The sequence below is a fragment of the Stegostoma tigrinum genome, chromosome 27 (genome assembly GCF_030684315.1).
Source record: "Stegostoma tigrinum isolate sSteTig4 chromosome 27, sSteTig4.hap1, whole genome shotgun sequence".
NCBI lineage: Eukaryota > Metazoa > Chordata > Chondrichthyes > Orectolobiformes > Stegostomatidae > Stegostoma > Stegostoma tigrinum.
In genome coordinates, this window is record NC_081380.1 from 47,865,679 (window position 1) to 47,890,415 (window position 24,737).

Below are 24,737 nucleotides of genomic sequence, written 5' to 3' on the forward strand. Positions count from 1 at the left end.
AATGGCCCGCCTCAGAACTGTTGGCAGGCGTGGTATTTCCAGAATTATCTGAGTGTATGTTTCAATTTGAAGATCATAGATATTTCAGACTAATAGGCCCAAGAACAGTGAAGGTGGATTTGCAGAGATTTGAACCCTCCCTGAAGATGTCTCCTCTGTGTTTCTGGTCATGAACCACAAGATTGATTTACCGCCAGGCCCCGGCCCCGCCTCCCTCCCAGGAGCACTCCTCCAGTATCCCAGCATGCCGCAGGGGCCGGATGGCTTCAGGTCTCCTCCTGCTGCCGTGGTGAGCTCTTTGTGAAGATGGCGGGTGATGGGTCCCTGAGGCAGGAGGTGCACCGGCCCGGGGCCTTCAAACAGAGCAACAAGGAGCACAAAACCGGGAGGCACCGCAGCAAAGGCGGCCTGGAGCGGGAGCGGAGAGGTGGGGGGCGGGGGGCTGACACACGCACACACAGAAGGGACACGTGGCTGCGGGGGGGGGGGGGCGGGAAGGGTGTAAGAGGATGAGGGGCGGGGGGGGGTGAGAGGGGGGCGAGGGGGGCGGGGGGGGGTGAGAGGGGGGCGGGGGGGGGCGAGAGGGGGGCGGGAGGGGGGCGGGGGGGGCGAGGGGGGGCGGGGGGGGCGAGAGGGGGGCGAGAGGGGGGCGGGGGGGGCGAGGGGGGGGCGGGGCGGGGGGGGGGTGAGAGGGGGGCGGGGCGGGGGGGGTGAGAGGGGGGCGGGGCGGGGGGGGGGTGAGGGGGGCGGGGCGGGGGGGGGTGAGAGGGGGGCGGGGGGGGGGTGAGGGGGGCGGGGCGGGGGGGGGGTGAGAGGGGCGGGGCGGGGGGGCGGGGGGGGGTGAGGGGCGGGGGGGGTGAGAGGGGGGCGGGGGGGGTGAGGGGGGCGGGGCGGGGGGGGTGAGGGGGGGGCGGGGCGGGCGGAGGCGGGGGGGGCGGTGAGGCGGCGGGGGCTGTGGGGGGAGGGGGCGGGGCGGGGGGTGTGGGGGGAGGGGGCGGGGATGTGGGGGGCAGGGGGGTGTGGGGGGCAGGTGTGGGGCTGGGGGCAGGAGGGTGGGGGCGGGGGGGTGTGGGGCTGGGGGCGGGGATGTGGGGGGCAGGGGGGTGTGGGGCTGGGGTCAGGGGGGCGGGGGTGTGGGGGGTGTGGGGCTGGGGTCAGGGGGGCGGGGGTGTGGGGGGCAGGGGGGTGTGGGGCGGGGGGCAGGAGGGTGGGGGGGCGGGGGGGTGTGGGGCTGGGGGCAGGAGGGTGGGGGGCGGGGGGGTGTGGGGCTGGGGGGCGGGGGGGTGTGGGGCTGGGGGCAGGAGGGTGGGGGGCTGGGGGCGGGGATGTGGGGGGCAGGGGGGTGTGGGGCTGGGGGCGGGGGGGTGGGGGGCTGGGGGCAGGGGGGTGGGGGGCGGGGGGGTGTGGGGCTGGGGGGCGGGGGGGTGTGGGGCTGGGGGCGGGGATGTGGGGGGCTGGGGGCAGGGGGGAGTGTGGGGCGGGGGGGTGTGGGGCTGGGGGCAGGGGGGAGTGTGGGGGGCAGGGGGGAGTGTGGGGGGCAGGGGGGTGTGGGGCTGGGGGCAGGGGGGAGTGTGGGGGGCGGGGGGGTGTGAGGGGCGGGGGGGTGTGGGGGCTGTGGGGAAGGGGGCGGGGGGTGGGAGGGTGAGGGGTTGGGGGGGCAAGGGTGCAGGTGGAGGGGCAAGGGCGCAGGTGAGAGGCGGTGTGCAGGAGGGGTGGAGGATGGATGGCGGGGAGGAGGAGGGGAGGGCGGTTGGGTGGTTTTTGTCGGGGAGTTGGTTGGGTTGGCTGTGACTCTGCCTGATCACTGTGTCCCCATGTTGGCTCCAGGCAGAGTGAGTGTGAAAGTGAGCAGCAAGAAGCTGAGAAAGGTGCTGAGGAAACATGATCGGCGACACCAGGCATTGCAGATCCGCCAGCAGAAGAGGGAGGCGGTGAGTGTGCCCCCATTTCTCCCCCCCCCCCATCTGCTGTACTTTACCCTCGCGCCACCCCCCCCCACTCTCATCACCCATCCTGTTGGCCTCATCCACACCCTGTCCCCATTTCCACCCCCAAAATTTATCTCTGGAGTTAAATGAAATAAAACAAAGAGCTGTGGGTGTTGGAAATCTGTAACTAAAACTGAAAGTGCTGGCGAAACTCAGCAGCCCTGTCCGGCAGCGTCTGTGGAGCGGTCAGGATTTGGTGCTTGGATGCGCCCCTCCCTGTTGCCAGATTCAGTCACGCACACAGCTGCAGGTTGGAAAGTGGATGTATTTTATGAACTACAAAGACACAAACTTTCTGACCCATGTTCTGCTCTAGGTACTCAGTGAGAAGAGGAGCCTGGGCACTCAAGATGGTCCCCCCCATCTGGTGGGTGTCATCGTATTACACTCTGGTACAAGTGGCCAGAATGTCATGAGGCTAATTCGGACTGACGAGACCTCGAGTGTGTACGACCTCGATGGAAGTGGTGAACGATTTGGCTTGGTTTGCCCCAGGTTCAAACAGAGATTCAGCTTCATCCGAGTGAATTCAGGTCAGTGGCAGAGAGCTCTTGAGAAGTCTCAGCAGATTCATGCGATCAGCTTTCATTCATGTAGCTGTGATGTAGTTAAGAGTGTGGATAACCAAACACTACATACATTGGAGATAATGGGAACTGCAGACGCTGGAGAATCCAAGATAACAAAATGTGAGGCTGGATGAACACAGCAGGCCAAGCAGCATCTCAGGAGCACAAAAGCTGATGTTTCGGGCCTAGACCCTTCATCAGAGAAGGGGATGGGGTGAGGGTTCTGGAATAAATAGGGAGAGAGGGGGAAGTGGACCGAAGATGAAGAGAGGAGAGTATAGGTGGGGAGGTAGGGAGGGGATAGGTCAGTCTAGGGAAGACGGACAGGTCAAGGAGGTGGGATGAGGTTAGTAGGTAGGAGTTGGGGCTGTGGCTTGGGGTGGGAGGAAGGGATGGGTGAGAGGAAGAACAGGTTAGGGAGGCGGAGACAGGTTGGACTGGTTTTGGGATGCAGTGGGTGGAGTGGAGGAGCTGGGCTGGTTGTGTGGTGCAGTGGAACTCCCTAATTATGTCATGCAGTCTCAAATGGATACTTCAGATGAGTTGTTGTTTACATCTACAGCCGAAAGAAACCAACAGAGGAACTGTGGATGCTGGAAATCAGAAACAAAAGCAGAAGTTACTGGAGAAATTCTGCTGGTCCAGCAGCATCTGTGGAGAGAAAGCCGAGCTAATGTTTTGAGCTCAGTGACCCTTCTTTATAACAGGTTTATGTATGTCATGTTGAGGATGCCTCACATGAGCTGCATTCCCAGAAAGACAAGTTCAGAAGGCACATGACACCTGGTTATAGTCCAACAGGTTCATTTGAAAATGCAAACTTTTGAAGCATCAGTCCTTCATGTGTCCCAAAAAGAGGCAGCAGTGAGAGACAGTTTTCACTATTAGGGGTAACTGCTTAGTGATGCTGTCGCAGGATAGAGCTCCTTGAGCTGCCAATGTCCATTTGCATTTCGCCGTAATGGTGAAAGGGGTAGATGCCTGTGGTTCTTTGTGGATTATGGCAATTTTCTAAGAGAACGCTTTAGTGAGTGCAGAAACGATTCGTGGGAATGCTTCAAGGATTGAGGATCTTCAGTGTTGTCGGAGAAGAGAAAAGTTAGAAAATTTATTTGGGGTGATCAAAATCATGAGAGGTCTGGATAGAATATACAGAAAAATTTGTTCCTGTAACAGGTTTAGAATTAGAGGATATGTTTAAGATGAATGGCGCAAGAAGTGGTGGCAACCGAAAACCATTTCCATGCACCAAGTGGTTTGCTCTTTTGCATGATCTGAGAGCAACGGAGTCAGGGCTCATTGAGGCTTTCAAATGCAGTTTGAACTTTTATCTGGAAAGGAAGAATGTGCAGGGTTATGAGGAGTAGGTGGGAGGCATGTCATGAGGGTAATTGCTCATTCAGCAGGCTAGTGGCCTGAATAGCCTCCCTTTGTGTTTGTAATCTACTTGTTCCAATACCAGTTGGTGAACTGGGGATCTGTGTGTTTCAGGCAAAAAGAATGACATGTATGTGATTAATTGAGTTGTGAAGAGAGCCCACATTTACCTAAGCACTTCAGGCTCTGTGTGGATCATTTGTGTGATCCCTGACCAGGACCTTATTCAGCTGCATCTGAAAACCAACAAGATGGTTGCACCCCAGGGGCCACGCTGCCTTCCCCTTCTGCTCATGCGTAGCCTGCGATGGTATGCAAGAGACATTAGTGACTTCAGTTCAGTAGCCCCTTCTCCCCTTGCCCTCAGAGCACCATCTGAAGTTAACAAAGGGCTGTTAAGTTAACATCCGTTAATAACCGACCCTCCATCTGACCTGACTGACTTTCTCTGGATCTGCAGCATGTAACAGTGGCTCTTCCAACCCATTGAACCCAGTGGCAGATCTAACTGCTGCTCCATCCAAGAGGGAACCCTGGAATCTGGGTGTTCAACTACAGAAAACATGAGAGAGGACAAGTGCAAAAAACATCCAGAAACGATAATTGGCCTCTATCTTAATGGGGTTGTAATACAGAGGGATGAAATAATGTCATAGTTTTTGGAAAAAGCTGGCCAGACCCCAACAGGAGTATTTGGATTCAGCCCTTGTTTCCACATCTCAGGCCTGACGTTTGCAGGGAGGAAAGGAGGAAGATTTCTTTCAGAAATATTTCCTTTAGATCACCATTTCACCTTCTAAACTAATGATGATAAAAGGGTTTTGATATTACAACATGGTAGAGATGAATAACTCTTTTAAAAAGTTTGAATTAAAGGAATCACACGATTTAAAGTTTTAAGATTTTCTCTGTAACAAGCACTAAAACTAATATTGACTAAGCATTACTTACTATGCATCTAATCTCTAAAGTAGAGAACAGATATAAAAAACGTGAAGAACTCAGCAGGTCTGGCAGCATCAGTGCAAGAACAGTTAAGGTTTGGAGTCTGGTTTGCTAATATAGTTGATGACCTCATGCCTTGTTTATACGTTCCAGATCTCTCAGCAGAAAACTACTTCTGTTTTTAAAGTTCCAGAAATATTTCTGGCATTTCCATGGTCTGTTGTCTCTGTTACATTGGAACAAGTCTCCCAGAGTCCTTTTAAAAATCCCTTCATTCATTCCCCCAAGAGCCATTGAATTAAAAGGCAGCCACTCGTGATCTAAATAGATCTCGCTCGCTCGCGCTCTCTCTCTATCGTAAAGTTAAGCTGCATTGTCCATGTATTTAACCTGCTACCTGATTTTCGTCAAGATCTGAGCTCTCAATTCCCATGGTAACCAGGTCTCACTAGCTGTCAGGCAGAGCTGGTGGGAGGACACTTTCCATTTTACTTAAAATTAATAGAGACAGTTTAAAACATGACCACCTTCTTTAAAAAAAGCTGTTTGTAACAATGTGTAGATAGAGAGAACCTACTGACACTGATTCCAGTTGCTATGAGATGTGTAGCCAAACCCTAAAATTTGAGCCAGGCCATTAAGGGTGATGTTAGGAAGCATTTGTTCACACACATCGGGATTGGAAATCTGGATCTCCATGTTCTGAAAAAGCTCATTATTGGAACTTACAAGAGTTTTTTATTGAAAGGATGTTGTCTTTGGGAGCTAAGGTGTGATACAGATCAGCTGTGTTAAAATTCATAGATAGGAAAGCTCAAGGAGCCAAGTGGCTGCCTGCTCTTCCATTATTCACATTCCGTTTTTTTTCAGGTGATATCCATGCTGTCCTTGACCTTGCCAAAGTGGCAGACACACTGATGTTAGTGCTGGATCCATACGAGGGATGGGACAGTCACGGTGACTTCTGCCTCTCCTGTCTGTTTGCACAGGGCCTCCCGAGCCATGGTATGGACTGGGTGCTGATGGGTTCTGGCAGTCTCATGGGTTTGTTGTAGGGCTGTCAGTCTAGACAAAGAGTGTAAAGGTGTGTGTGTGTGTGTGTGTGTGTGTGTGTGTGTGTGTGTGTGCACGCGCGCGCGTGTGCCTGTGTCTGTGGCATGAGCGTGGGTGGACTGATGTTTGTGGGGCTGGGGGCTGTTGTTTCTATGGCGTTGGGGCTCGGGGCTGGGTGGGTGACTGACTCATCGGGTATAATGGCATGTTCGTGTTGCACACACTCTCCTGACTGTCAAAGGCCCTGCTGGCCGCTGAGGATGGGGTGTGTGAAATGCTTATCCAGAACAGTCTCCCATTTCTAATTCACTGTCATCCCACAGTGTTCGTGGTTCAGGGAATTAATGACCTTCCTGTCAAGAAGCGAACAGATGCTAAGAGGAGTTTGACCAAGATGTTAGAGAGGCGTTTTCTTGATGCAAAACTCTTTCACATGGACATGGAGCAGGACGCTGCACTGGTTATCAGACACATTGCGATGCAGAAACAGCGACACCTTGCTTTCAGAGATCGCCGATCCTACTTACTGGCTCAGCAAGTGACCTTTGAAGCCAGCGACAGAAGTGGCCTGGTTGGGACACTGAAGGTGTCTGGTTATGTCCGGGGACATCCGCTTAATGTGAACAGGCTGGTACACCTTGTAGGACATGGAGATTTCCAGATGCAACAGATCAATGGTCCACCTGATCCCATGCCCCTGAACCCCAAAACTACAAAGAAAAGAGAAAGCATGACGATGAGTGTGAGTAAAAAGACATTTAACTGAAGCACTTACAAGGCATATCCTTAAAATTGTGCAGCACAGAAGACCATTCGGTCCATCTGCCTATATTATCACTCTGGAAGGTCTGTTCAATTTGTCCCCCTTTTCTAATTGTTTCCCCTTAACCTGCATTTTTGTTTTAGTTATTCAAGTATTTCTCAATTCTCTTTTGAAAGTTATTATTGAAAATGCTCCTCCACTCTTGCAATGTGTTCCAGATCGTAGCAGCTTGTGGTGCAGAAGGAACCTTTTTATTTCCCTGTTTCATTTACTGTTTAATTCTTTGATCTGTATTAAAACAGAAATACTGTAAGTACATGAAAGGTTAGGTAGGATCTTAAGAGAGAAAATTAATGTTTCTGGTCCATGACCCCTCAGTGTACTCTACACCTGTCTCCTGGTTATTGACCTTCCTACTTGTAAGAACGGTTTCTGCGCAGATCCTTAATCAAACCTACTTAGAATTTTAACCAGAGATAATGGGAACTGCAGATGCTGGAGAATTCCAAGATAATAAAATGTGAGGCTGGATGAACACAGCAGGCCAAGCAGCATCTCAGGAGCACAAAAGCTGCTCCTGAGATGCTGCTTGGCCTGCTGTGTTCATCCAGCCTCACATTTTATTATCTTAGAATTTTAACCAGATTGATTAAAATCTCCAAAAGAAGAGTTCCTGTTTTTGAGGTTCATTTGTATTTTAAAAAAAGAAAATTGGTGGCACGGTCGCTCAGTGGTTAGCAATGCTGCCTCACAGCGCCGGGGACCCAGGTTCGATTCCAGCCTCGGGCGACCGTCTGTGTGGAGTTTGCACATTCTCCCTGTGTCTGCGTGGGTTTCCCCTGGGTGCTCTGGTTTCTTCCCACAGCCCAAAGATGTGCAGGGTAGGTGGATTGGCCATGCTAAATTGCCCTTAGTGTTCAGGAATGTGTAGATTAGGTGGGTTATAGAGGGATGCTCCGAGGGTCGGCGTGGACTTGTTGGGCTGAAGGGTCTGTTTCCACACTGTAGGGATTCTGTGAGAAAGAACAGTCCTTGTTTCTTCATATAACTGAAGTCGTTTAATCCTTATTCCAATTTAGTAATATTTTATATGGATGCTGATTCATCTTCCCCAGAGAAATAGAGACCCAGCATCAACCTGAGTTGAGGGTTGTTTATTGGCCGAGGGTTGACTGGCCTTCCGTGTGTATTCGTACAATTCAGTTGTTTTTGGATTGTATGTTGTCTTCATGTTTACGTTGTGAATAACCAAGCTAACACTGAAGTGTCACCAGTGTATGTAAATCTGTCACGTTGTAATTACACTTGTCAATAGTGGTGGCGCTGCTGCAGGACATGTGGGGTTAGGAGTAGCGATGGCATTAACAATATACATTTTATTGTTGAACTTTGATTCTTTCTTATGTTCATATTTAGAATGGAAACTGCTTCAGTAAGCCCGTTACACTGTGACCACAGTTTTACAGTCGTGATGTAGGAAGGTGTAATTAGTGTGACATGTTTTTGTTATAACATGGAAATACCTTACAAATGAAAGGTAATGAGCAGTCAGTGGTGAAGCAAATATTTATGCGATATACATTGTATAATCTCTACATAATGTATTTAATGAGAGAGAAGCTATTTTTGGTTGTTTCTGGGGTTTGGGTTTCTGTTTCATGGAGGGACAAACTGTGGATGTGAACTCTTGTGTCAGTGTGGGCTGAGGTAGATAGGGCGACTCTTACTAATCTTTATCTCAAACTCATTGATTGGAAACCTTTCCCTTTGTTAGGATCCCTGTGCTGAGATGGAAGAGGACCTGAAAGTTCTGATGAAAGCAGATCCTAGAAAGCAGGAATCACTCGAATCCGAAGTTGTTCCTGACCCGATGGAGGGAGAGCAGACTTGGCCCACAGATGAAGAGCTGCAGGAGGCCGAGGGTGAGTGTTTGACGTGGTTCATCCTTAAGTACAGGTGCGCTGGGATTTACTGAACATTATCACGCCGTGTCTGTTCCACGTGACCACCCAGACCCTGAGACTTCTCAGTTTACAATAACCATTGAGATCTGCAGCCCAGAAAAATATCCCTCCAGTCTGTTGAGTCTGCTCAGGCCAGTAACAACCACCTTACCGTTCTAATCTTACTTTTTCAGCACTTGGCCCATAGCCTTGTATACCTTGGCATCACAAGTGTACATCTAAATACCTCTTGAATGTTATGAAGATTTCTGCCTGTACGGCCCTGGCGGGCGGCGGGTTTTGGGTTCCCACCACCATCTGAATGACAAGATTTTTCCTCTCATCTCCTTGAAAGCTCTTGCCCCTGCCTTCATCTTGAAAACCTGCGAGAATATGTGATATGAATGCCTTCTAACATTGAGATGTAACCTACTTCAAAATCCTCTCTTGTGGAAAGGTGACCGAAACTGCAAACGAAAATCCCCCAAAGGCCCCCTCAACAGGCTAGCACAGGGTGCTTTTTATTTTTTGTTTTTGTCTTGGGGAGGGTATAGGGGAGACAAGTTTAGCAAGAGCCATCCAGAGAGCAGTGTTGATTTGATCCCACAGATGTATGGGGTTGGAGACTCAGCTAAGTTTAAACGCTAAATGACAGTGTCACACACAATTCTATGTGTCGATAAACTTACCATTTTGCTACTCAGCTTCAAACAGAATGGAGTAAGCTTGTTTGAAAGGTATGCACATCTTTGTGGGTACTGTCTGTTCTGTTCTCTGGCTTTGATTGGTCTTATTAGATACTTAGCAAAATAGTCACTCAGTGGGACTGAGATTTATTTAAGTAGAAAATTTTGCCCTTCTCTGTGTGTCATATAATTGCTCTCCTTTGCTATCTTCCCCCTAGTCCCATCATTACTTCTTGCCACTCCTCATCCCCTTGTCCTGCTCATTCTGGGTTAACACCCTCTGAATTGCTTCCGACACGTTTACATCCTTCCTGAGATAAGGAAACCAGAACTGCACCCATATTCCACCTCATGAGCCTACAGCCCAATGGCCTAAACATGGAATTCACCATTTTTAAAATTGCCCCGGCCTCATGCCATGTCCAACCCTCCCTCTCAGCCCTGCCCCTTTGACCTGGCACAACCTGTCCATCTTCTCTCCCACCTATCTGCTCCACCCATCCCACTGACCAATCCCCACCGCTGCCTATCTGTAGTCACCTATCGCCATCCCACCTACCTTCCCCAGTCCCATCCCTCCTCTCTATTTATTTCCCACACCCTTTCCCCTCCCCATTTCTGAGGAATGGTCCCAACCTGGAATGTCAACTTTTCAGTTCTGCAGCCTGGGCTGCTGTGTTCTAGCTCCATACTGTGTTATCACAGTATTTGAGTTGTGGTCTCACCAATGTTCTGTGTGACTGAAGCTGGATATCCTTGCTTTTATGTTCCAAGACCTCGGTAATAAGGCCTAGCGTTCCATTTGCCTTATTAATCACTTGCTGAGCTGCATACTAACCTTGTGACTCATGCAGCAGAGTACCCCAAACTCTCTTCCCACCAAAGTAAGCAGCATGACGTTTTCCTGATTACTTTGAACTGTTCCCAGTGCCCACGATTATACTCCTTACATATTCAAATGCCTTCTGTAAGACAGGTGTCAAGATAACTTAATGATAGGCCATAAACAAGGGACTATCTCCTTTCTTGAACAGAGAGTTATATTTATTACTTTCTGATGGAGCATTTCCAGAATTGAGGGCATTTTAGATGAGTACATGAACATATGTACAATCTCATTAGCCCCTTCTTTTTAAGTCCTTGTGATAAGTCCATCAAAGACCTTTAGACTAAGCCTGCGTCTCCATCAGTTTGCTAAGTACCATTTTCCTGGGATTGCAACTTCACTCAGTTCCCCTCTCCCACCTCCTGGTTTATAGTGATTATTGGCATGATTTTCTGTATCATGGATAGTGAAAGTACTGATCCTCCAGTTAATGCTAATTGGAAGATGATGGGAGTTCACTGTCTCCCGCTCAGCTTGGTGCTTTGCTAGCTCAAACGTCATTCTCCGTTCTACCCGTCTCCTCCTCCTAGATACTCTAAAAGTAAGCAGGAAGATCGTTCGAAAAGTTCCAAAAGGTACCTCTGATTACCAGGCCACATGGATTCTGGATGATGAGGAAGAAGAGGAGGAGGAGGAGGAAAGTGACGAAGATATGGAGAAGAATGAGATGATGGGCGAGACAGTGTCACAGGTAAGCCAGCTGTCTGTTCTGTAGATCTGTCGCTGATGTGCGCAGAGTTCCAAAGAAAATCGGCTTTAAAAATTGCAACTCCCATTCCCCTGGGTCAGGAAACATTGCTGTTTATGTCTGCATCTTGTGGGTCAGGGATTTTTATTAACTTCTTTGAGGGTGAAGCAGCCACTCTTTTCTGCAGGATTTGGGCCCATTCTTTGGGCCATATTTAATGTTTACATATGGGGAAACAACACCATGTGGTGTGGTAAATGACAAAAATCATTGAGAGCAGGTAGTAAGTTGGAATCTGAAACGGAGCTGGAGGTGTGTGTGCAGTTCTTAGAGAGTGAGATAGTGACTGCTCATCTCACTGGGGCTACAGGGGAACGAACTGTTTCTTGAGCTTCAGGTAGGCAAGTACAATAGACTGATACCCAGCACCCCACACATTATGGTACTGAAGGAGTGCTATCGTGTAGTTGCTGCTGGAATTGGGTTTATACTCACAGGGGTGCGTGTGAAAATCCCTGTGACACTTTTGAAAGGTGTTGGTATCCTGACCAGCATCCTGCCGATAACAGGCCCCACCTGGCGTTGATCTGCTAGTTCATCTCATTGCTTAGAGTCAGCTATTGCTGTGCTTGTAGCTGCTTCTGCTTCTGCCTCTGCAGAGAACTGCTCTCCCAAACGCTTTGATGTAGCAGCTTGTGTGAGACTTGCTGAAGTGTGAAACAAAGTCTGGGACACTGTGGTCTGACCTGGAGCTGCCTCGTGCTGTTGGTGTTTTTTGTGAGATAACGATTTATCACCCAGCTCCTGCTATTATTCCTTCCATATAGGCCAGTGAAGAAAGTGATTGTGAGGAAGAGGCTGATGAGGAATGTGAAACCATGACCATTCCAGAAAGCATTCGCGATGATCATTATGACGAAAAGATTGATGAAGAGGAGGAGATGATGCTGCTGGAAAAGTACAAGCAGGAGCGAATGGATGAAATGTTCCCCGATGAGGTAGACACTCCAAAGGATGTAGCAGCTCGAGTCAGGTGTGTGGAGGCTGCCTGATATTGTGGTGGTTGTTCAGTAAATCTGTGTACAGGGCTCACCCTGAGACTGCACACTGGGAGTGATCGGCAGTTCCATCCTTCCAGTCGAACAAAGTGTGAAGCTGGATGAACACAGCAGGCCAAGCAGCATCTCAGGAGCACAAAAGCTGACGTCTCGGGCCTAGGCCCTTCATCAGAAACGTCAGCTTTTGTGCTCCTGAGATGCTGCTTGGCCTGCTGTGTTCATCCAGCTCCACACTTTGTTATCTTGGATTCTCCAGCATCTGCAGTTCCCATTATCTCTCTCTCCAACCTTCCAGTCATTACTTTTCTGTATCATGCACCATTTCCAAATGATAGACATCTGAAAAACAATGATATAAATTAACAGTGAAACAAGATTACTGGTTTCCTTGGCACTGAGCAGCTCCTATCAGGGACACTCGGCAATTTTTTGTGCTTTGTTGGACGATGTTAACACCTCCACTGGCAGTAGCTTTTACAGCCCAGTGTTGTGTCTGCCTCCATGTGCTCGTGTATCACATGAGAACAGGCCCTGATTCATCTGTGTGCCACAACGTGCTTCCACAGATAATCATTCTACATTGTTTCAGTTCAAAGTGAAGACTGGGGCGAGGGACAGAACGTTCTAGCCTTGGCGGCGCTAGACACTTGAGTGCCAGCTCCTTGAAGTTCTGAAAATCCTTATCACGTTCCAGCCTTTGCTATTTTCCAGGATTTCCTCTATTTATTCTGGTAGATTTTGCTGAAATTCCTTTATTGAAATCCTCCTGCATGACACTATATCTGTGATGAGTACAACAGCTCATCCTTAAACATCGACTCGGCGTTTGAGTTGGGTAGCCTGAAGATTATTTGTTTCCAGTGTCAGCAGCATAAATAAATGGGTTGTGCTGTGAACCCAACTGATCATTCTAAATCCGTTTCCCTTAATTGTTAGCACAGTCTGGATTGCTTAGCAAGTTACTGTTCAATCATAGAATTGCATAATATTGGTTACTTTTGGGACTGAAAGTGACAACTTTGTGCCCATTCATAAGTTTTGGGTCTCACAGCAAGCAGTGATCTGATACGGGCAGCCAGTATCTGGCAGAATGACTAAGTATCCTGTAATGGCATTGAATAGCTCTTTCAAGGAATCAGCACAGACATGATGGGCTGAATAGCCTTCTCCTGTGTGATTGTGGTTGGAATGTGGCATAGGATGATTTAAGAGAACACTAATCTCTTGTTTGGCTTCTCCCAAAATGACGACTGATTATTCTTGGTGTGTTTTGTTTACATTTCACAGGTTCCAGAAGTACCGGGGGCTGAAGAGTTTCCGGACTTCCCCCTGGGACCCCAAGGAGAACTTGCCACGGGATTATGCCAGAATATTCCAGTTCCAGAACTACAGCCGGACAAAGAGACGCATCTTCAGGGAGGTTGAAGAGGAGGAGGAAGGTGCAATGGTAATTTGGGGGTGGGGGTGGCACACTATTGGTTTGGGGAGGGGTTGTGACTGGGAGTGCGGGGTAGAAGGGCTGTGATTTGGCGGAAGGATTGATTTGTAGGGCGTTGCCTGTCCTTTCAGAGTTCAAAATGTAGTTTCAGTAGCAGGTGGGCAGAGAAGGGTGATGTTTGAACAGTAGAGATTCTGGATTGGTTCCTGAGGTCTAAGTATTGTGCATCAGCTTTAACCAGAGGACAGCGAGTAGCTGCTTAACCTCAAGTGAGCCATGTGTGAACCTATCTTTGCAGTTACCGTTTCTTATATTGATCAGGATTTATATTTTTATTGTTGTTATCTCACTGGGATACAGTTCCCGAAGGAGCTGGCTCTCAGTGGGAGTGCTGCTTATGTTCCCTGTGTGAGTTTGATCTCCGTGCTGCCTTCCCCTTTTCCGTCCGTGTCAAGGGAGGCCTTTCCATTGTCCTCTGGTTACTGCCTGCAGAAACCCCGGCACGTTATCTCACATTTACTGTAATGCCAGCTGAGGTGTTGCGGTGCCAGTGTGTTGGTGCTGAATCTGGTATTGTCCATGTGGAGGACGGTATGTTGCTCACACTTGGTGTTAGAGTTTCAGAGCACGGTGTGATTTATTTGAATAAATACTGGGTTTTTAACTGCTCATTCTGTCATCAGTGATCCTGTGTAAAGCTGACCAGTGGTTCTTATTTTCTTGCTCACAGCCTGGCTGGTATGTTAGTGTACACATTGGCAATGTGCCCGTGTCGCTGACGGAGAGTTTCAAACCGGAGGTTCCCCTGGTCCTCTTCACTCTACTGCCACATGAACAGAAGGTACTGCACACACAACCAGAGAACAGGAGGAGGCCAGTCAGCCCCTCAAGCCTGCTCTGCCATTCAGTAAGACCATGGCTGATGTGGTTACTCCATAGTCCTGCCTACCTCTGAACCTTTCATCCCCTCGCTTATCAAGAACTTATCCATCCCTTCCTTAAAAATATTCAGACTTTGCTTCCATCAACATTTCAGGGAGAGTATGAAAGATTCCTGTTTCTCAGAGAGAAAAAAATTCTGACATTTGTCTTAAATAGAAGATTTCTTGTTTGTAAACATTGACCCCAGTTTGAATTCACCCACAAGAGGAAATATCCTTTCCATGTCCATCCTGTGACGATCTCTTGGGATGTTAGGAAGATAAGAATAGGAGCAGCCCATCGAGCCTGAGAATGTCAACCCATTCAACGTGATCAAGGCTGATCGAATATTTCAATGCTCTTTACTCAATCCCTATAACCCTGTGCATCAGCGCGATTCAGAAATCTATCACATCTCTACCTTAAATGTACACAGACTGAGCTTCCACAGGCCCCTGTGGAAGAGTTCCAAAGGTTCAGACCCTCTGAGTAAAAAAAAATCTTGATCCTAAATGGCATCTACCTTATTTTTAATTTTACCGGGCATAACATTTTACCTGTGTCCACACTGTCTGTCCCTTTAAGTATTTTCTAAGTTTCAACGAGATCACCTTGTATTCTTCAAAACTCTGGGAAATATAGGCTGTCTGCACAATCTCTCTTCATAGGACAGTTTCACCCTCCCATGAGCAAGAACCTTTGTTGCACACTCTTTATGGCAATAACATCTTTCCTGGGATAGAGACCAAGCTGCACACAATGCACCAGGTGCAGTCTAACCAAGCTGTTATCTAAGACCGGTACAGTCCGCCAGTGTTACACAGTGACAGACCTGTCCCCACCGGTACAGTCCGCCACTGTTACACAGTGACAGACCTGTCCCCACCGGTGCTGTACCCCAGTGTTATACAGTGACAGACCTGTCCCCGCCGGTGCTGTGCCCCAGTGTTACACAGTGACAGACCTGTCCCCACCAGTACTGTGCCCCAGTGTTACACAGTGACAGACCCGTCCCCACCAGTACTGTACCCCAGTGTTATACAGTGACAGACCTGTTCCCCAGTGTTACACAGTGACAGACCTGTCCCCACCGGTGCTGTACCCCAGTGTTATACAGTGACAGACCCGTCCCCACCAGTACTGTACCCCAGTGTTATACAGTGACAGACCTGTTCCCCAGTGTTACACAGTGACAGACCTGTCCCCACCGGTACTGTGCCCCAATGTTACACAGTGACAGACCTGTCGCTCCCAGCACTGTGTGTTACACAGTGACAGACCTGTCCCCACCAGTACTGTGCTCCAGTGTTACACAGTGACAGACCTGTCCCCACCGGTACTGTGCCGCAGTGTTACACAGTGACAGACCTGTCCCCACCGGTACTGTGCCCCAGTGTTACACAGTGACAGACCTGTCCCTCCCAGCACTGTGTGTTACACAGTGACACACCTGTCCCTCCCAGCACCGTGTGTTACGCGGTGACAGACCCGTTCCCCCCCCAGCACTGTGTTACGCAGTGACAGACCCGTTCTCCCCCCCCCCCCAGCACTGTGTGTTACGCAGTGACAGACCCGTCCCCCCCCCCCCAGCACTGTGTTACACAGTGACAGACCCGTCCCCCCCCCCCCAGCACTGTGTTACACAGTGACAGACCCGTCCCCCCCCCCCAGCACTGTGTGTTACACAGTGACAGACCCGTTCTCCCCCCCCCCCCAGCACTGTGTTACACAGTGACAGACCCGTCCCCCCCCAGCACTGTGTGTTACACAGTGACAGACCCGTCCCCCGTCCCCAGCGCTGTGTTACACAGTGACAGACCCGTCCCCCCCCAGCACTGTGTGTTACACAGTGACAGACCCGTCCCCCCCCCCCAGCACTGTGTGTTACACAGTGACAGACCCGTCCCCCCCCCCCAGCACTGTGTGTTACACAGTGACAGACCCGTCCCCCCCCCCCAGCACTGTGTGTTACACAGTGACAGACCCGTCCCCCCCCCCCCCAGCACTGTGTGTTACACAGTGACAGACCCGTTCCCCCCCCCCCAGCACTGTGTGTTACACAGTGACAGACCCGTCCCCCCCCCCCAGCACTGTGTGTTACGCAGTGACAGACCCGTCCCCCCCAGCACTGTGTGTTACGCAGTGACAGACCCGTCCCCCCCAGCACTGTGTGTTACGCAGTGACAGACCCGTCCCTCCCAGCACTGTGTGTTACGCAGTGACAGACCCGTCCCTCCCAGCACTGTGTGTTACGCAGTGACAGACCCGTCCCTCCCAGCACTGTGTGTTACGCAGTGACAGACCCGTCCCTCCCAGCACTGTGTGTTACGCAGTGACAGACCCGTCCCCCCCCAGCACTGTGTGTTACGCAGTGACAGACCCGTCCCTCCCAGCACTGTGTTACGCAGTGACAGACCCGTTCTCCCCCCAGCACTGTGTTACGCAGTGACAGACCCGTTCTCCCCCCCCCCAGCACTGTGTGTTACGCAGTGACAGACCCGTCCCCCCCCAGCACTGTGTTACGCAGTGACAGACCCGTTCTCCCCCCCCCCCAGCACTGTGTGTTACGCAGTGACAGACCCGTCCCCCCCCCCAGCACTGTGTTACACAGTGACAGACCCCCCCCCCCAGCACTGTGTTACACAGTGACAGACCCGTTCCCCCCCCCCCCAGCACTGTGTGTCACACAGTGACAGACCCGTTCCCCCGTCCCCAGCACTGTGTTACACAGTGACAGACCCGTCCCCCCCCAGCACTGTGTGTTACACAGTGACAGACCTGTCCCCCCCCCAGCACTGTGTTACACAGTGACAGACCCGTCCCCCCCCCCCCCAGCACTGTGTGTTACACAGTGACAGACCCGTTCCCCCCCCCCCAGCACTGTGTGTTACACAGTGACAGACCCGTCCCCCCCCCCCCAGCACTGTGTGTTACACAGTGACAGACCCGTCCCCCCCCCCAGCACTGTGTGTTACACAGTGACAGACCCGTCCCTCCCAGCACTGTGTGTTACGCAGTGACAGACCCGTTCTCACCCCCCCCCCAGCACTGTGTATTACGCAGTGACAGACCCGTTTCCCCCCCCCCCCCCAGCACTGTGTGTTACACAGTGACAGACCCGTCCCTCCCAGCACTGTTACGCAGTGACAGACCCGTTCTCACCCCCCCCCCCCAGCACTGTGTGTTACACAGTGACAGACCCGTTCCCCCCCCCCAGCACTGTGTGTTACACAGTGACAGACCCGTTCCCCCCCCCAGCACTGTGCTCCAGTAAATGTAGTGCTGAATAAGAGGCTGGGGTTTGCACATTGTACTGTTAAACTCTGAAGTTGACATCTGTTGTCGGGTGGTGGCTGATTGGCTTTGCCTCCTGAGCTGTTTCTGTGAGGTGTTTCTATCATGGCTCTTTTTTTTTACTCTCTATGATAGATGTCAGTGATCCATTTCCTGCTCAGGAGGCACGTGAGCAACACTGAGCCCATCAGGTCGAAAGAGGAGATGGTGTTCCATTGTGGCTGCCGAAGATTTCGGGCTCCCCCTCTGTATTCCCAGCACACAGCAGGTATGCTGTCATCCTGGCAGGCAGTGGGTCCAAGTGGAGGGAGGGGTGGAACTTGACAAATTGATGCTGTACTCATCTTGTGTCCAGTGACCATCCCTGACCAAGAGATAAAACAAAAGCTTCAGTGCAGTGCTGAGGGATGCTTTTCGTGAGGTTATTTTTGTTCACTTCTGCTTGAAAGAGCAATGTTGGAGCATGAGTGTAGATCATTTCCACTGTTATCTTTGCCAATATTCCTGCTTTCATGGTCATTAAAAGCGGATAAATGGATCTTCTGACACATTGACATTTGTCTAACTACACTCTAGAGCCGAAGGTCTAACTTGTTGCGTCTCTAAGAATAGTGAGAACATTTAAAACATAGGATGTCGATTGCTTTCGGGCTTTTGAATATGAAGGAAATGTCTGAATGTGCTGCTACTTTGTTTAAAACATGCCTTTTCTCTGTCACAGCCAACAAGTTCAAATACGAGCGTTTTTTACATTGTAACACCACTCTGGTGGGGACCGTGTATGGTCCAATCACCTTCTCACCAGCGTCCGTCTTGATGTTCAAGCAAAGAGTGAATGGTATGTGCAGCAGGTTGTCGCCTGAGTCAGTGAGTGAGGGGGATTGCAGGCAGGTATCTGTCTCATGGGGGAGCGTGGGACTGATGGGTTTTCTGCTCTATCTAAGTACAGTGAGATTACTTCTCTTGAGAGTCAGGTGTGTGGGCATGTCTGTATTACGACTGGAGGACATATTATGTGTGTGTGTGGTGCCAATGTGGTGGAATAGCCACTATTATTTGCATTGTGTTGTGGACAGTGGCTGTGGGGAGTGTCACTGATACTCTGGAGAAGGGTTGTGGCAGTAGTTGCAGTTCTGAGCTGCCCCTGGTTGCAGTAATTGGTTCTGACTCTCTGTCTTCTCCATCTCCGTTATTGGTCCCAGGTACGCATGACCTGATTGCGACTGGCTCTGTACTAAAGGCTGACCCTGACCGAATCATTGTCAAGAGAATTATCCTGAGTGGCCATCCCTTCAAAATCATGACCAAAACCTCTGTGGTGCGCTACATGTTCTTCAACAGAGGTGAGGAGCTGTGGAGTGGCAGGGTTTATGACGGCACTGAACATTGAGATTCTACTCTCTCTAAACGTGAACTTCTGAGTGACAGAAATCTCAGGGCCTCAGGAACGCATGAACCCCTCATGGACTGTTGTGGTTTAAAAGTATTCTGTATCTCCCCCCATACAGTCCCTGTCCTGGGATTGTTTGATCATGCTTTGTAAAGAGATGATAGTTACTAAATTTCTTGCTGTTTCACCAATGAACAGTGTTTGGTGATGCTAAGGGAAAGATTTGTTTTACAGAGGATGTGCTGTGGTTTAAACCGGTGGAACTCCGAACAAAATGGGGGCGAAGAGGTCACATCAAAGAGCCTTTAGGTAAGATTCTCTGTAGCTGAATGATGAACCATCTTGTAATGCCTAAGAAGAACAATATGCTTCTGACCCGTCCTCCAACAGAACAGTGCTGACCCTCTGACAGTGCAGCATTCCCTCAGCGCGGTAATGTGGTAGAAGTTGGGTTGCTGGGTTAGTCTCGGTGATAGCTCTGGGCTAGTAACTCTGATCTAATGAATGTTGTTGTTTTCAGGGACTCATGGACACATGAAATGTTTGTTTGATGGCCACCTGAAATCCCAGGATACCGTGCTGATGAACTTGTACAAGCGAGTTTTCCCGAAGTGGGCATATGATCCCTACGTTCCGAGTCCAGTGCCTTGGGAGCGAACTGAATCCACTGTTAACGTGCCGGAGATTGAAATGGATTAGAGTGTCCAGCCAGATTTCCTCCTCCGTGCCTTTTATTTAAAAAGAGCTTTCCAATTCAGAATCTGTTGGATCGCACTCTCCTGTTTTGTTTGTATCGTTTGAAGACTTGGATGTTGTTTGCTCAATGCCGTCAGGCAGGTTTAAATCTGAAGAGGTTGATGCAGTGCTACAGCATTCCCACAAGGGGTCAGTGCTTTGCTTTGTTTGAATATCCTTTTAATTAAAGGGGTGACAGTCAAAAGGCAACAGCAAATATTCGAAGAACACATCAGTGACCTGCATCATTTGTTCATTCCTGTCAGGTAGAAAAGTAAAATGGGAAATGTGAGCAAACCACGGCTTATAAGGGAAATTAGAGGTAACATTGGGCCCAAGGAACAGGCATACAAATTGGCCAGAAATACAAACAGACCTGGGGGTGGGAGCAGTTTACAGTTCAGCCAAAGAGAGCAAAGGGATTGATTAAGAAAGGGAAAATAAAGTATGATGTTCAACCTGCAGGAAGCTGACTATAAAACTTTCTATGGGTATGTGAGGCGAAACAGATTGAAGACAAATGCAGGTCCCTTACAGTCAGAAACAGGGGAATCTATAAATGGGAAACAAAGAAATGACTGACCAAGTAAATACATACTTTCATTCTGCCTTCACAAAGAAGGACATGTATGAGATGTTGGGGATCACTGGGTTTAGAGAGATGGAGGAACTGAAGGAAATTGATATTAGTGTGGGAATGGTGCTGGGGACCTTGATGGGATTGAAGGCAGATAAATCGCAGGCCCTGATAATCCACATCCCAGAGTAGTGAAGGTAGTGGCCCTAGAAATAGTGGGAACATCAGTCACCTTCCAAGATTCTACAGACTCTGGATCAGTTCCACTGTTCCCAAAGGGATGCAGAGAGAAAACTGCAAATTATACACCGGTGAGACTGATGTCAGTTGTAGTGAAAATGCTCCAAAAAATTTAACAGGTGAGCATTTAGATAAGGGCCGGGATTGAGCAGGCTTGGGACGGGACAGGGTCAGGATGGATTTAGAAAAGGGAAGTCATGGTTGTCAATTTACTGTAATTTTTTGAGACTTTTAGATTTGAAGTTTAGCCTGTGATTGGTTTATTCGGACTTTGAAGTGACTTTTGACCAAGTCCTCCAGAAGAGATTAAAGCGTGTGGGATTAGGGTAATGTACTAATGGGGCAGAGAATTGGTTGGCCGACAGGAAACAAAGGACAGGAGTGAATGGGTCTTGTTCCAAGTGGCAGCAGTGATTGGTGGAGTAGGGCAGGGATCAGTGCTAGGACACCAGCTATACAAATGTGTTAGTAATTTGGATGAGAGAATGAAATGTAGTGTCTTCAGATTTGCAGATGACAAAGCTGGATGGCGTGTGAGCTGTGAGAAGGATGCAAGAGATGTTCCAGCATGATGTGGGCAAATGCATGCTAGATGCAGTATAATGTGGATCAGTGGGAGGTTATCCACTTTGGGAGCCAAAATGGGATGGCGAATTATCATCTGGCTAGGAATTGAGAGAGGGGACTGCACAGAGATCAGCCACTGAATGTAAGCATGCAGGTGCAGCAAGCAGTAAAGAAGGCAAATGGTAAAGTTGGCCTTCGTAGTGAGAGGATTTGTGTACAGGAGCAGGGATGTCTTTCCACAATTATACAGGGTCTTAGTTCAGAGTACTGTGAGCAGTTTTGGCCTCCTTTATCTGAGGAAGGATGTTCTGGCAATGGAGGGAGTATAACAAAGGTTTACCAGACTGATTCCTTGGATAGTGATGCTGATATGTGGGAAGAAACTGGTGCTTCAGTTTAGATTCGCCGGAATTTAGAAGAATGGGGTGAGATGTTGTGAAAGCCTAAAAAAATTCTAACAGGGCTAGACAGGATAAATGTAGGAAGGATGTTGCTGATGATGGGGGAGCCCAGAACCGGGGTCACAATCTGAGGATATGGCTGAGTTGGATAAAGTTCTTCACCCAGAGAGTGGTGAGCCAATGCAATTCACAGAAAACAGCTGAGTCTGAAACCTTTCAAGACTTGGGGCTAATGAAATCAAAAGATATTGAAGGGGGGGGGGGGGTGCAGGAAACAGTAACAGGCTATTGAGCTGGACGATCAGCCATGATCCTAGTGAATAACAGAGCAGGCTTGAGGAGCCCAAATGGCCTAGTCCTGTTTCTGTTTCTGTGCTCCCTCCTGATGTTGCTGGGAGACACTGTCTCCTCACTCTATCTGTTATCTCTCCAGATTCTCCTTCCTCACTCTGCCAGCATGTTCCTTCACCCTGTCCAACAGCAGAGAGTGGGAAGTGGCTGCAAACCTGTGACTGAGCCTCTGTGTCTGTTGTGCCTTCAGCACGAGGAATCTCACAGTTGACTGGTTGCCTGTCTCCCAGTCAAACAAACCAGCTCCATCCTCTGCATGTCTTTGTATCGAGGCTGTCTCTTGTAACCCTGGCTGCCTGTGGACTGAAGCTGCAATCCTTCAAACTGCGAGATGTGGCTGTGACAAAGTAGGAACAGGAAGAGATTGTTCAGCCCTTCCAGCCTTTTTGCTGTTCTGTTATTACAGTGAACTGTAACTTTCTCACCCCTGGGACCCAGCATGTCCTGTACAACGGGGGGGTGGGGCTGCACTGGGACCCAGCGTGTCCTGTACAACGGTGGGGGGAAGCTGACCTGGGACCCAGCGTGTCCTGTACAACGGGGGGGAGCTGACCTGGGACCCAGGAATCATAGGAGCAAGACTAGGCTGTACTGTGTGTCGAGCCCACTCTGCAGTTCGATATGATCATGGCCGATCGCATACTTTGCCTTTTTACTCACCTGCTCTCTGATTACCACTGGTGATACAGGGTTATAATCTCTACATTAAACAGGCTCAAAAACTGAGCCTTCACAGCCCCTCGTGCTAGAGAATTGCGAAGGTTCATAACTGAATTTTAAAAATTTCTTTTTGTTCAGTCCTAAATGCTAATCCCCTAATTTTTAAATTGTATCTTAGTTTTAGCCTCCCTGACCAGGGAAGACACTTTAGCTGCATCTTCCTTGGCTATCCTTTAGGAATTTTGTAGAGACCTATTTACTCCCAGGGAGTCCTGGCCTAACAGCTGGGTACTTTATATATCCAATAACTGGCAGGATTTCTGGTGGAAATTTCTCGGTTTTACAGACACATGCACCTTTGTGCCCGAGAGCAATTTTATTTCTATTACGTGTAATTTGAAGGCCTCCTATTGGCATTGCTCCTTGGCTACAATGGAAGTGCTGGAACTGACGTTCTAGAAGAGAAGGCTGGTGAGCAGGAAAGAGCAACTGAACAGCCATGCCTTGCATTTATGGAGCAGCTTGCACTTCCATCAGTTTACTTCATGGTCTTGAATTCTGGCCTCCAACATTTTTCTTGTTGTGACCAAAGCAAGGGAGATCTGCTTGTGATCAATAGGAGATTTGCAATGGAATGGTGCCAGTGAGAGTCTCTCTAATGCACGTGTAGCTGCACAGAGCCTGTTTACTGTCGAGAAAGGGATGTCTTGGTACAGCATTTCAGCTTGCGCTCATCAGGAGTCAATGTGAAGGAGAATGACATTTGATACTTGGAGGAAAAAGATCTGATTAGTTGGTTAAGTGGGCTCTGACTGGTTGAGGTGTTTTCATGGAGTATACACTAGTTTGCTGATGACTGACAGGTAACTGCCATGCTTTAGTTTAATCTTAACCAGGCAGGTTGACTGTTACAGGGGTTATCCTAAGTAATGAACCAGAAAGTAGGATTCCTGCAATGTGGAAAGAGACCATTCACCTATCAAAGCCTGTGCCAATGCTCTGAAGAAGATCCCACCCAAGCTGTATAACCCTGTATTTACCATGGTTAATCCATATAGTCTGCACGTCCCTGGACATGAAAGGGCATTTAGGGTGGCCACTCCACCTAACCTGCACATCTTTGGAATGTGGAGCAAAGCAGAGCACCTGGTAGTAATCCATGTAGACACAGTGAGAACACATGCAAACTCCACACAGAGAGTCATCCAAGGCTGGAATCGACCGCAGGTCCCTGGCACCATGAAGCAGCAGTGGTAAGCATTGAGCCACTGTGCCAGCCCCTTGGCTGTTACCTGTTCTGATGAGTTGAAACAGTAGTGTGTGTTCGTTCTTTCTGTCTGCAAAGTACGGGAATCTGCCTTAATATACACAGCTCCCAGTACATGCGAGTGCCCTAAGCATAAGCCTAACTGACAATCTTCAATTGGTTGTTAGTGTAATTCTGAGCACACTTGTCTATTATTTACCCATATTATGGAATCATATCTACTGTGTTTTGAGTTTTGCAAGGTCAGTCGGTAACTTATTTGTTGCTATACACTCCATAAGTTTTGAGGGGACACATACCTGGCATCACCTTGTCACGAATGCATGCTCCACGTTAATTATTTATGTCATAGGGAGAATGTCTTTTTGGCTTGATGGCAATATCCAGATCCTGGAGGACACCACTCACTCTGATGCTATTTCAGTGTGGCCTTTACCCTGCAGGATGGCTTTGCTGAGCTTTATTTCAGCACCAGGGTTACACAGTGAATATATAAAGGAGGTGCTCTTAATGCCATCTTATAGCGAGTGAAACTGTAGGAATCCCAACATGCATATTGACCATGAAGGTTGGCTGCCCAGAGAGTCTTAGAGAACCCAGGTGCCACTGCATTGAGGAAGAGGAGCTCATTTGCTTTGTTTTACAGCAGAATGTGAGCTCAGGAGGGAGCCCATTGAGATGTATAAAGAAATTCCTATGTGCAGTTGCGGTTCTAAATAGTAAAAGAAAATATATCATCCCAATTTTGGAAATATGCAAGGGGTTGGAGAGTGGGTGTCATTCTATCGATGCAGCAATTCTCATAGTCTGTGGGAACTGGGCAATGAGAAATCCTGTAGTAATGCTGCCCATTGAGTCTCCTTGGGTGGCACATTGCTGAATGGAACTGTGAAATGAGCATATAGACGTGGCATTGCTATTAATGTACCAGTCCAGGATG

At 49.3% G+C, this 24,737-nt stretch overlaps 1 protein-coding gene across 1 annotated transcript; it reads left to right on the plus strand.

Moving 5' to 3' along the window:
* The first annotated feature begins 295 nt into the window (after positions 1–295).
* On the plus strand, positions 296–23,841 carry tsr1 (TSR1 ribosome maturation factor). Its single transcript, XM_048557505.2, has 15 exons — positions 296–427; positions 1,828–1,931; positions 2,305–2,521; positions 5,750–5,884; positions 6,256–6,674; positions 8,470–8,617; positions 10,741–10,901; positions 11,726–11,931; positions 13,244–13,403; positions 14,125–14,235; positions 17,745–17,877; positions 18,331–18,447; positions 18,812–18,952; positions 19,234–19,308; positions 19,520–23,841. Exons 1-15 carry the CDS (start codon positions 307–309, stop codon positions 19,696–19,698), a joined length of 2,427 nt encoding a protein of 808 aa, XP_048413462.1. The 5' UTR covers positions 296–306; the 3' UTR covers positions 19,699–23,841.
* The last annotated feature ends 896 nt before the right edge of the window (positions 23,842–24,737 follow it).